Source organism: Bombina bombina, chromosome 3, assembly GCF_027579735.1.
Source record: "Bombina bombina isolate aBomBom1 chromosome 3, aBomBom1.pri, whole genome shotgun sequence".
Classification (NCBI taxonomy): Eukaryota; Metazoa; Chordata; class Amphibia; order Anura; family Bombinatoridae; genus Bombina; species Bombina bombina.
Window position 1 is genome coordinate 535707041 of NC_069501.1, and position 13927 is coordinate 535720967.

Sequence of the window (13927 nt, forward strand, 5' to 3'; positions counted from 1 at the left end):
TTGGCTGCAGCAAGCTGACGCCACGCCTGAAGCGCCTTGAATATCGCTCTCAGTTCTAGGATGTTTATCGGAAGAAGAGATTCCTCCCGAGACCATAAGCCCTGTTCTTTCAGGGAGTTCCAGACTGCACCCCAGCCTAGCAGGCTGGCATCTGTCGTTACAATGAGCCACTCTGGCCTGTGGAAGTACATTCCCTGAGACAGGTGGTCCTGAGACAACCACCAGAGAAGAGAATCTCTGGTCTCCTGGTCCAGATGCAGTTGAGGAGATAAATCTGCATAATCCCCATTCCACTGTTTGAGCATGCATAGTTGAAGTGGTCTGAGGTGTAGGTTCGCAAAAGGAACTATGTCCATGAGTCCGATTACCTCTATACACTGAGCCACAGATGGCCAAGGAATGGAATGAAGAGTTTGGCAAGTGGTTAAGAGTTTTGATTTTCTGACCTCCGTCAGAAATATTTTCATTTCTACCAAATCTATCAGAGTCCCTAGAAAGGAAACTCTTGTAAGAGGGAAGAGAGAACTTTTTTTTATGTTCACCTTCCACCCGTGAGATCTCAGAAAAGCCAACACAATGTCTGTGTGAGACTTGGCTAGCTGAAAAGTCGACGCCTGGATTAAGATGTCATCTAGATAAGGCGCCACTTCTATGCCCCGAGGTCGTAGAACCACCAGAAGGGACCCTAGCACCTTTGTGAAAATTCTTGGAGCTGTGGCTAACCCGAAGGGAAGAGCCAAAAACTGGAAATGCCTGTCTAGAAAGGCAAATCTGAGAAATTGATGATGATTTCTGTGAATAGGGATGTGTAGATACGCATCCTTTAAGTCCACGGTAGTCATATATTGACCTTCCTGGATCAGAGGCAGAATAGTCCGAATGGTTTCCATCTTGAATGATGGAACTTTGAGGAACTTGTTTAGAATTTTGAGATCCAAGATTGGTCTGAAAGTTCCCTCTTTTTTGGGAACCACAAACAGGTTTGAGTAGAACCCTAGCCCCTGTTCCTCTTTTGGGACTGGGCGGATCACCCCCATGGTTAGAATATCTTCTACACAGCGTAAGAACGCCTCTCTCTTTGTCTGGTTTACAGACAATCGAGAAATATGAAATCTCCCCCTTGGAAGGGAGTCTTTGAATTCCAGAAGATATCCCTGGGACACAATTTCTAAAGCCCAGGGATGGTGAACATCTCTTGCCCAAGCCTGAGCGAAGAGAGAGAGTCTGCCCCCTACTAGATCCGGTCCCGGATCGGGCGCTACCCCTTCATGCTGTCTTAGAGGCAGCTGCAGGCTTCTTGGCCTGTTTACCCTTGTTCCAAGCCTGGTTAGGTCTCCAGACTGACTTGGATTGGGCAAAATTCCCCTCTTGCTTTGTAGCAGAAGAAGCTGAAACGGAACCACTCTTGACGTTCCAAAAGGAACGAAAATTATTTTGTTTGATCTTCATCTTATTTGATCTATCCTGAGGAAGGGCATGACCTTTCCCTCCAGTGATGTCTGAAATAATCTCTTTCAGTTCAGGCCCGAATAGGGTCTTTCCTTTGAAAGGGATGTTCAAAAGTTTAGATTTAGATGACACATCAGCAGACCAGGACTTAAACCATAACGCGCTGCATGCTAAAATGGCAAAACCTGAATTCTTTGCCGCTAATTTAGCCAGTTGAAAAGCGGCATCTGTAATAAAAGAATTAGCCAACTTAAGGGCCTTGGTTCTGTCCATAATATCCTCTAATGGAGTCTCCATCTGAAGAGCCTCTTCTAGAGCCTCAAACCAGAAAGCAGCTGCAGTAGTTACAGGAACAATGCACGCAATAGGTTGGAGAGAAAAACCCTGATGAACAAAAATTTTCTTCAGGAGACCCTCTAATTTTTTATCCATAGGATCTTTGAAAGCACAACTGTCTTCAATAGGTATAGTTGTACGCTTAGACAGAGTAGAAATAGCTCCCTCCATCTTAGGAACTGTCTGCCACGAGTCCCGCATGGTGTCAGACATGGGAAACATTTTCTTAAAAACAGGAGGGGGAGAGAACGGAATGCCTGGTCTATCCCACTCCTTAGTTATAATATTCACAATCCTCTAAGGGACTGGAAAAAACATCAGTGTCAACAGGAACCTCTAAGTATTTATCCATTTTACACAATTTCTCTGGAACCACTATAGGGTCACAATCATCTAGAGTCGCTAATACCTCCCTGAGCAAAAAGCGGAGGTGTTCAAGCTTAAATTTAAAGGCCGTCATATCAGAATCTGTCTGAGGAAGCATCTTTCCTGAATCAGAAATTTCTCCCTCAGATAACAAATCCCTCACCCCTACTTCAGAGCATTGTGAGGGCATATCAGATACGGCTACTAAAGCGTCAGACGGCTCAGCATTTTTTCTAAACCCAGAGCTGTCCCGCTTTCCTTGAAAACCAGGCAGTTTAGATAAAACCTCTGTGAGGGTTGTATTCATAACTGTGGCGTCACTTGTGCGGGCGTTACTGGTTGTGACACTTGGGGAGAGCTAGATGGCGAACCCTCATTTACTTCTGACTGAGAATCATCTATTGCTCTATTTTTAAGTGCTAATATATATGTTTATAGTTTATAGACATATCAGTACAATTGGGACACATTCTAAGAGGGGGTTCCACAATGGCTTCCAAACATATTAAACAAGGATTTTCCTTGGTGTCAGACATGTTAAACAGGCTAGTAATGTAACAAGCAAGCTTGGAAAACACTGTAAAAAACACTTAGAAATAAAACGGTACTGTGCCTTTAAGAGAAAAAAAGCTGCACCAGTTCTGCAAAACAGTGTAAAAAAGCAGTAAACTTAACGAAATTTTTACAGTAGCATTATAAAGACTTAGTAACGTTGCACAGCTATGCAAATAAACAATTAACCCCTTAATGGCAAAAACGGATTGAAAAAACGTTAAACCCAGTAAAAAAAAGACTTTCAGCATCTTGCCACAGCTCTGCTGTGGCTCCTACCTGCCCTTCAGAACAATTTGTGGGGAAAAAACTTCTTTAACAGCCCTCAAACACAGCAGGAAACTCAGGAGAAGCAGTGATATGTCTCAGAGGAAAGGAAACTGCGCAACTGAGGCGCGAAAATAGGCCCCTCCCACATCACTCAATGTTTTGAGGCCTATCAGAGAAACACCAGAGTGTCTCTTAATTAACCATGTAAGTTACAAAACTCAAAACCAAGCCACAATGACCCCTTTAGTCCCTTCAAAAAACTTTATAAATGCATCAATAAACAAAACGTTTTTTCCTAACAATGTCACCAGCCCTTTAGTCCCTTCAGAAAACGTTATAATTGCATCAATACACAAAACGTTTTTTCTTAACAGTGTCACCAGTAACTAATGAGCCCTTCAAGCAAGCTGAAATTCCTATTAAAATGTCTGAATACAGCTTACCCTTCCCTCATGGGGATATAGCCAGCCTTTTCTAGAATTAACACAGTCTGTCTAGAAAAATATAGACTGAACATACCTCATATGCAGCTTAGCCTGCAAACTGTTCTCCCAACTGAAGTTTTCCAGTACTCTTCAGGCCTTGTGAGAACAGCAGTGGATCTTAGTTACAAAGTGCTAAGATCATCATCCTCCTTGCAGAAATCTTCATCCCTTTTCTGCCAGAGAGTAAATAGTACACACCAGTACCATTTAAAATAATAAACTTTTGCTTGAGAAATAAAAAACTAACATTATAGTCACCACATAGCTCTTTGCCCTTCCTAGCAGTTAAGCAGGCAGAGAGAATGACTGGGGGTGGAGCTAAGGGGGAGCTATATAGACAGCTCTGCTGTGGGTGCTCTCTCTGCCACTTCCTGTAGGGAAGGAGAATATCCCACAAGTAAGGATGAATCCGTGGACTCGATACATCTTACAAGAGAAAGTTGACCCTTGCATCTTTTATCCAGTGCTGCACTGACGATTCTGGATTCTGAGTCATGGGGAAAGCAAAAGAATTGTCAAAGGATCAGCGGGAAAAGGTAGTTTAACTGTATAAAACAGGAAAGGGATATAAAAAGATATCCAAGGAATTAAGAATGCAAATCAGCAGTGTTCAAACTCTAATCAAGAAGTGGAAAATGAGGGGTTCTGTTGAAACCAAAGCACGGTCAGGTAGACCAACTAAAATTTCAGCCACAACTGCCAGGAAAATTGTTTGGGATGCAAAGACAAACCCAAAAATAACTTCAGGTGAAATACAGGACTCTCTGAAAACATGTGGTGTGGCCGTTTCAAGATGCACAATAATGAGGCCCTTGAAGAAAGATGGGCTGCATGGTCGAGTCGCCAGAAGAAATCCATTACTACGCAAATGCCACAAAGTATCCCGCTTACAATACGCCAAACAGCACAGAGACAAGCCTCAAACCTTCTGGCACAAAGTCATTTGGAGTGATGAGACCAAAATTGAGCTTTTTGGCCACAACTATAAACGCTACATTTGGAGAGGAGTCAACAAGGCCTATGATGAAAGGTACACCATTCCTACTGTGAAACACAGAGGTGGATCGCTGATGTTTTGGGGATGTGTGAGCTACAAAGGCACAGGAAATTTGGTCAGAATTGATGGCAAGATGAATGCAGTATGTATCAAACAGAACCGTTCATTTTCCACTTCTTGATTAGCGTTTGAACACTGCTGATTTGCATTTTCAATTCCTTGGATATCTTTTTATATCACTTTCCTGTTTGATACAGTTCAACTACCTTTTCCCGCAGATCCTTTGACAATTCTTTTGCTTTCCCCATGACTCAGAAACCAGAAACGTCAGTGCAGCACTCGATGAAAGATGCAAGGGTCTGTCAGGAGTCCAGAAACTCATTGACCTTTTATACACACACACTAATTACAAGAAAACAGATCACAGGCGAGGATGGTTACCTTTAATAGCCATTCAAACCCCTTTGTGTCAACTTGTGTGCATGTTATCAGGCCAAAATCACCAGGGTATGTACACTTTTGATCAGGGTCATTTGGGTAGTTTCTGTTATCATTATGATTTAAAAAGAGTAAACACAGTTGATAATAAATGGCTGTAGCCAACACTAACCATGAGCGAAAGAAAAGTTTTTGAGTTATCATTCATATTCTCTGCAAAATGGGCAAGAAATGCGCGCTCACAAAGCCAAACAAACTGAGAACAAAGGAGGGGTGCACAGGTATATGTAATCACCCAGAGAAATACAAAATACGGAAGGAGACTGCACTCCAAGACCGGACCGGGTACACATCCAATGACTCAGCAACATCCCAGCCCTGGGTGCTTAAATAGCACTCCCAAAAAGCTGTGCTGTCACCAGAGTCACAGGCAGTTAACCCCAGTCCGGAATGTGTTTTGTATTTCTCTGGGCGATTACATATACCTGTGCACCCCTCCTTTGTTCTCAGTTTGTTTGGCTTTGTGAGCGCGCATTGTGTGGCTGTGTTAGGGACTCAGGCAGTGGAAAGGACCTTGACGTGGTGCCTGAGATTTTCCCATTTGGCCAGATGCGGTAACTAACTTTTCCAGTTGTGATTTTATCTTAGCTGTGAGCTAGCTGGTGAGTGCTGGGTGTCTCTATGTGTTGTATTATTATTTGTTTGTAATCCCCCTATATTTCTTGCACCCATTCCGGACAGCACAGCTTTTTGGGGTGCTATTTAAGCACCCAGGGCTGGGATGTTTCTGAGTCATTGGATGTGTACCTGGTCCGGTCTTGGAGTGCAGTCTCCTTCCGTGTATGTATGTATGTATATATATACATATAAATAAAAAAATACACATACATACACACATATACATAAACACACACTGTGCCGGCATTACAAATACCAGCAATGCAAAAGTAGTTTTTTTTTATATTCTGATCGCAATTGGCAAGCATAGCTGACATGGGCAGTATTATCACAAAATGCTATACAGGTACTTTGTTCGTCCCTGAACGCCCCCTCCTCTAAACTCAAAATGAATTGCAACTACCACACAACCCTCCGATTGGAAGCCACACTAAGTGACACGCCAAAATAGCTTTATTCATCCAATCCAAAAACACTCTGCGGTGAGAGGAATTTAAAGGGACACTGAACCCAATTTTTTTCTTTTGCGATTCAGATAAAGTGTGCAATTTTAAGCAACTTTCTAATTTACTCCAATTATCAAATTTTCTTAATTCTCTTGGTATCTTTATTTGAAATGCAAGAATGTAAGTTTAGATGCCAGCCCATTTTAGGTGAACAACCTGGGTTGTTCTTGCCGATTGGTGGATAAATTCACCCACCAATAAACAAGCTCTGTCCAGGGTCTGAACCAAAAAAAAATAGCTTGGCTGCCTTTTTCAAATAAAGATAGCAAGAGAACAAAGAAAATGTATAATTGGAGTAAATTAGAAAGTTGCTTAAAATTGCATGCTCTGTCTGAATCACGGAAGAAAAAATTTGGGTTCAGTGTCCCTTTAAAGGTGTCATCTGACAAAACACTGACAGCAGCAGTGACAGTGCAGGGCAGAACCGGGGCTATAAGGAACTGGTAATAATAGTGGAAGAAAAAAGAAGAAAAGACTGAACCAGGACACAGAGTCAGTAACAGAAGCAAAGCAGGACCAGGAAAGCGTTAATCATAACCGTGGCACCAAGGCACACAGGGCAGAACAGGAGCGATTAAGAACAGGAATATACAAGCTACCTCCCGTACACACTACCATGTCTCCCCTCAGAGTGAGCATAAAAATGGTTCGGGGAACTCAGTCAGAATCAGCAGTCATCACTGTGCCACAAGCATTGACTATCAGTGATTTGGGTCGTAGAGTCATAAGGACTGACCCGTTGAAACTAGGAGGTAAATAATAAATGCAACCAACTGGGATCTTGGTGTAGTGTTATCGAATACTGGTATTTATTCATGGGAGCAACAATTACGTCACTTAATTTCTTAAAACTAGACTCTCTTATTTTACTGGTACAGTCTCCAACTCCCATCAATAAATGGTGAAATCCTAATCTTTTCACTGTTTGGGTCAGTTATTGCTTACCATGAATACTATGTGAATAGTAAATACACACAATAGCACTTTCTTAAATATGAATATTGCATAAATATGATCTTAAATCTTTTCATCTACTTAACTGCAAAGGGCTCCAATGCACTTATATATACACTCACCGGCCACTTTAATATTAGGTACACCTTGCTAGTATCGGTTGGACCCCTTTTTGCCTTCAGAACTGCCTTAATTCTACGTGGCATAGATTCAACAAGGTGTTGGGAACATTCCTCAGACATTTTGGTCCATATTGACATGATAGCATCACGTAGTTGCTGCAGGTTTGTCGGCTGCACATCTATGATGCGAATTTCCCGTTCCACCACCACCGTAGCTAGAGTGCTGATTAGACAATTAACTTTTGAAGTGGGTGGCGGAGCGTGGGGAATTTGAATCTCATATCTATATTAAAAAGTTAAGTAATGACGCATCTTCATTACGACTGAAGATATAAACTCTATCTAAAATATCACTAACATTTCGGATCTAATTTTAAAAAGGGGAGAGTTTACCATCACTAAGATCTATACAAATACATTAGTTACCTCTTTTTTACTTTAGATTTTTTTTTCTGGAAGAGTCTGGTTTCAACTGCTAGAAAGCTGCTAAGCAATACATGACTTCTGGCTAGTAATTGTCAAGTTGCTTATTGTTGAATTATTGCCTCATTTTCCAGCTTGTACAAATTCTTACTGGAACTGAACTGTAATATTTGGTCTTTAAGTGGAATAAGTACTGGCCTTGAAGTAGTTTACACACTTAACCTCCCCCTCCAAAACCACTCCACGGACATACGGTATGATCTGACCAGATTCTTGTTTCTAATTAGAACTTCCATATCATTTAAAAGGACATTAAGATTTATACCTAGAATGTTTAGTTATGTATAATGAAAGAACTTTGCAATATATTTTCTTTATTTATTTTGCCCCTTTTCATGTAATTTAGCTCTGAAAATAGAGAAGTTTCTATCTCTTAGACCTGGAAATGCACCCCGCTGACTTCTCAAGGCTATAACCCTGCTATATATATGACCCTATTTGGATTTAAAGGGACAGTCAACACCAAAATTGTTATTGCTTAAAAAGATAGATAACGCATTTACTGCACATTCCCCAGCTTTGCACAATCAACATTGTTCTATAAACATACTTTATAACATGTAAAGGGACACTAAACCCAATTTTTTTCTTTCACGATACAGATAGAGCATGCAATTTTAAGCAACTTTCTAATGTACTCCTATTATCAATTTTTCTTCGTTCTCTTGCTATTTTTATTTAAAAAGCAGAAATGTAAAGCATAGGAGCCGGCCCATTTTTGGTTGAGAACCTGGGTTATGCTTGCTTAATGGTGGCTAAATGTAGACTCCAATGAAACTCCAATGAGTTCCGACAGAGTCGCACCAGTATGTAGGCGCTCCAGCAACCGCAGCAACTGCAGCCGCCAATTGAAACAAAAATCACGTATGTTGAAACATCTTTCTCAGAAAGGTTTCCATTTTCTTATCCATCGGTTCTCTGAACGAAGAACTATCCCCAAGAGTTATAGTAGTACGTTTAGCAAACAGGGATAGCGCCATCCACCTTAGGAATGGAGCCCCACAAATCCAGTTGAGAGTCCGGGACCGGGAACAACTTTTTAAAGTAGACAAGGGAGAAAAGGAAGAACAAATTCTTTCCCATTCTTTCTTAGTAATGTTCGCCATCTTAACCGGCACAGGAAAAGTCAAAAGGAACTTTCCTGTCTTCGTAAACTCTGTCTAATTTAGGTATCATAGGTTCTTCAGGCAGCCTGGCCTCTGGAACCTCTAACGTAGACAGAAGCTCCTTTAATAGAAAACGCAAGTGCTCAATTTTAAATCTTAAGAACGGTTCCTCCGCAGTAGGAGGCTTAGACGCTAAGGACTCCGAACCCAGAAAGTTCAACCTCTGAAGCTACAGAGGTTAACTCATCATCGGATAACTGGGACATAATAGCTAAATCCAATAAAAAGATGACTCTGGGTCAGGAGAGCTATGATTAACATTTCTCTTGCGTTTGTTAGAGCGAGGTAATGCACTGAGGGCCACAGACACCGCTGTTTGTAACTTCGCGGCAAAGTCCGCAGGAAGAAGGCCCCCTCCGGATGGAGGATTAGATGTGCTACGGAGAACTGCATGTGGAGTGGATAATGTAGCAAGGGTAGTAATCTCACTGGACGCCGAGTCCTGAGAGGTAGGCGGCTCAGAGGGACTAAGAGCCTTAGCAGGCTTGTCTCCCTTCTTAGACTTTATAACAGTGTAAGGCATGTGGAACATAATTGAGTGGACGGAAAAAAAACGGCCTCCTCACAATATAAACAGGTATGATGTGTAAAAATTGAAACAATCTTACCTCCAGGATCCATGCTGTGGAACAGAACACAGCCTCTCAAGTGTGACAGTTTTATAGCAGCGCTCCTGATATGGACTTGAGAGACAGAGAGAAAGCCGGCAGTGAAACTCGTCAACACTGATTGCTTAGGAGCTGTTAGCAGTAGCCTGGATAGTTTCACAGAAAAACTTTCCCTGCATCTCCAGACTCTAACTTTCATCAATACTCTCACCGAGAGGTTAACATGACTACTTAAAACTCCAGTCCTATCTCGAAATGCAGATACCCTTTTTCAGGACGCTCTGAATCTTCTGACACTTCTCTGCCTCCTCCTAACCTGACGGAGACAAAGAATGACTAGGGTAATGAGGAAGTGGGAGAAATACTTAAGCCTTTGGCTGGGGTGTCTTTGCCTCCTCCTGGTGGCCAGGTGTTGTATTTCCCAACAGTAAGGAATGAACCTGTGGACTCTCCCTATCTTAGGAAGGAAATATAAGTAATATTTTACAGGAACTTTAACTAATCATTTCTAATAAAGATGAGCTGTAACTTACTTTTTAATCTAACCGTGCCATTCTAATACCCCACACTCCGGTCGCCTACTTCTAAATTCATATTTTTGGTGAGCTAATGGTTTGAACTGTTCTCCAATCGGCACTTTTGTTGTAGCTCACCAAAAATTTGAGCAGAGCTAGATTAAGAAGTTACAGTGCACATTTTGAGAAATGATTAATCTAAGTCCCTGTAAAATATTGTTTTAAAAAACGTTAGAGACATAAAAACTCAACGTTAACCATAAAATGTTGAATTAGGTGTTAATAATAATATTATTATTATTAATAATAATAAAAAGAAGCCTTTCCAATATAAATTCATTGCTTATTTAGTCTCCTTTTTCAGTTTTTTTACCAACACCCACTAGAAGTGGAAGTGCGTACTTTAGAATCCTAACCTTGTTTGATCAAGGTATTAGCTCATTTATACCTGTCCCTAGCTGATCTGAGCAGAGGAGATAAGAGGAGGGGGAAAAAAAACTGCAAATTGTGTTAAAAAAATTATTGCTTTAAAAGGACCAGTAAACCTACAAAATAATGTTATATAATTAAAGTCACTTTTTTTTTTTTTTTTACTAGAATGTCCATTCAATAGCAGATGGGGGTTGGGTAAAGCAGTGCAATGGAGGGCCCAGCTCACAGACTGGGTTGATAACAGAAGGTAGGCCATGATGTAGTTAGGAGGGATCAAATCAAAGTAAGGGACATTTGCTGAGGCAGCCCAGACCAATATAATGCTATACTGCAGAGGGGTCTTACTCAGTGATATGGATCATTTATCTTTGTTACACCAGATAAACAGTCAGAGTATGCAAACTGACAGAGGAAGCACTTCACAGCACATGAGATACCAAACTATTACTGTAATAGAAACTAACTGCTATAACTTGGGAGCTGTCGCAATGCATCTGTCCCTATCATTTTGTGGGGCTAATTTCCGATTACACACAGATTGCAACTGATAGCAACAGGGTCTTCAATAAGCAGAAAACTTGGCACAGAAAGTGTGATTCACTGCTCTAGTCATATGTGCATCATCCTTGTGTACATTTTGAAAATGGTAAGTCCGTAAAATTATTAAGATGTTTTGTTTTTTTAGTTTCTTTTAAATAAAGTATATTAACCCCTTACCGCCGGTACTTATTTCTGATGTAAACAAATAAGTAAAAAATGTAAACCACGCGATCGTACATGTGATTGCGTAATTTCAATGATGGGATCGGGTCAGGGGGAAGTGCTAGGCACGCCCTCTAGCCAGCGATCCGAGTTAGGAAGCCATTACTGCTTCAGTACAGCAGAATGGCTAGGACGTTCCATGTAGTCCTAATGGCGCTAAAGCTGTTCTAGCTGAAGTCTGTTCATTGCCCATGCTCAGTATAGGACTTTTACTGCTAAAATAATGTGTCAGTAGATCTATATTGAATAACGTTTGTATTTTTAACCTCTTTTGTTGACATAACCCCAACCTAAAATATATATTTTTTTGTGGGATTTCAGTGCTTTAAGTGTATTCTTTCAGCAGCTTTTCCTTAGCTGTTTTTTTGTAAGTACTACAAGGCCCTCAGGGATTGTTTTAAAGCCAATTTTTACATTGGCAATTGTGTATCTCATTAAGGGGAGTTCACGAATATGCTTTATGTGATGGAGAGACACTTACTTTACAATGTAATGCTTAATAAAATAAGATGATTTCTTTCCATGCCGGCATGTTTTTGAGAATCAGACCCAAAGTGGTTAACCCTGCAAACAGGTTTAAACACATAGTTAAAGCACCACTTAGGATGAAAAAAAAAACTTCTGACCCTGAGCAGAACCAGACGGTGTGCCAACCAGCAGTAGCAACTGCATGAAAGCTGTATTATAATGTCGCTTTAACACACCCAAACTTTTTAGGATTTTTAAGAATTTCAAGATTTCATTTTGACTTTTCCATTACTAATTTTTAAAAACTTTGTAATGTTCAAGAATTATTATTTTATTTTTTTACCCTATAGCAAAAAATGTGACAATTATACATCCTTAATACACACAGCAAAAATGAACGTATTAAAAACATGAAATATATTCCTGCACTGGGAGATTTTGCTATACTGTCTGTATTCATACAAAGTGTTCACCTGTGACAGAGCAGAGCACACTCAGGTATGTGAAGTAAAACAGGTGCAGGCACCTGATCCAGATAGATTTTCTGGCTTCAGGGTATATTAGAGTTGTTCGGAAGTCAGAGGTCAGTGATTCTGGGAGGTTCATCTTTTTGTTTCCGTCTGTGGCCTGGAGTCTGAAATTATAGAGAGATTAAATAGACACAGAGTAACAGACCACAAGATAAATATTTCACATTAAAAATAACATTTAACTCATATTACATGATTGAAGTTTTTAAACATGTTAAAATATTTTTTTGCATGAAAAAAAAGGATTAAATTGAAGCTGTTTTGGGGCTAATTGCAGTTATGTGTCAATGTACATTTTTTTCTTTCAGGATTCAGATATAACATACAATTTAAACAACTTTCCAATTTACTTCTATTATCAAATTTGCATCACTCCCTTGATAACCTTTACTGAATGAACAGCAATGCACTACTGAGAGCTAGCGGAACACATCTAGTCAGCCAATCACAAGAGATGTCTGCAGTAGGGATGTGCAATTAATCACATGATGCAATTAATACAACTACGAGACTATGCAATATCGGAATCACATGAGGCTGCAATTTAATTTTATTAAAAACATAAAAAATGCTCAAAATGGCTCCCTTAACACGTCAAGTCAGTCACACCAATGCTCCAGGCCAGCAGCAGCACTGATCATTCCTCCAGGGGGAGTGGACCAGGAAGTGTCACAGTACATAACACTACAGGCGCCGTTTTACTTGCCTCATGGTTTATTGCTCCAGTACTGAGGTGTGCACAGACAAAGAAGGTGGCGGTCTGGCGGTGCCCTTTTCTCTAGCCTATTTACACTGCTGTGCAAACTGCAAGGGGAACAAACTGATGTTTTGAACAAAAATGTATGTTCAAAAAATATTTTATTAAATCGCAATTAAAATAGCAATCGCAATAATTAATAAAAAAATCATGATTATTTTTTTTCTTATCTCACAGCCCTAGGGCTCCATTTATCAAGCAGCGGTAGCTGCTTCCGAGCTCCAGTCTCACGCAGAGAGAGCCTGAAACGCTAGTTAAGTACTTAACCTATCCGTGCCACTTCATCTCGATCCAATCGAGATGATGGACAGCCCCCTCTTGTGCACGATTGGCCATGCACCAATCAGAGGATGGTGCAATGTTAACTGCGGACAGCGCACTGTTGCCCACCCGCTGCAAGGCTGGGCAAACAAGGTTTAAGACCGCAAACCTCGTCCACTCAGCCTTTGATAAATGGAGTCCCTAGTGTGCAGGCACCAATCACCAATGTAGAATATGAACATATTCTTTTTTAACAATGGATACCAAGAGAATAGAACAAAGTACATTTGAAAATAGAAGTTTAAAAAGGTCTTAAAATTACATGCAATATCTGAATCATGTAAGTTTAATTTTGACTGTCCTATCTCTTTAAGGATCAATCATGGGAGCCCCTCAAGTGTCGCTTATCTTGCCTACTTTCATTTTGCTCAATTGGGGACAGAAATAAAGTTCTTGCACATAGCAACCAATCAGTGTGCAGTATGTAGGAGGGTTTAGGTTCTGAATTCCAATGGATGTTCCATAGCCTCCCTTGGATATAACCTAATGCTGAAATCACTTAAAATAATGCTGCATCTGTAAAAAGCAGACTAGAAATTATCACCCAACATCTACCATGTAAAAAAAGTAAGATATTTTACCTCAAAATATCCTCAGCAGCCACATCTCATTGTAAAGGGACTTTAAACCCAATTTTTTTCTTTCATGCTTGGGAAAGAGCATACAGTTTTAAACAACTTTCTAATTTACTTCTATTATCTAATTTGCTTCATTCTCTTGATATTGTTTGCT

The 13927-nt window shown here is 40.4% G+C and overlaps 1 protein-coding gene across 1 annotated transcript in view; it reads right to left on the reverse strand.

The window, feature by feature from the left end:
- Positions 1-13927, reverse strand: part of KIAA0319L (KIAA0319 like) — a 336519-nt gene that overhangs the window by 268337 nt on the left and 54255 nt on the right. Inside the window, exon 3 of the mRNA XM_053706996.1 lies at positions 12061-12221. Within this exon, the coding sequence (XP_053562971.1) occupies positions 12061-12193 (133 nt within the window). The 5' untranslated portion in view covers positions 12194-12221. The remainder of the gene's footprint in view (positions 1-12060; positions 12222-13927) is intronic.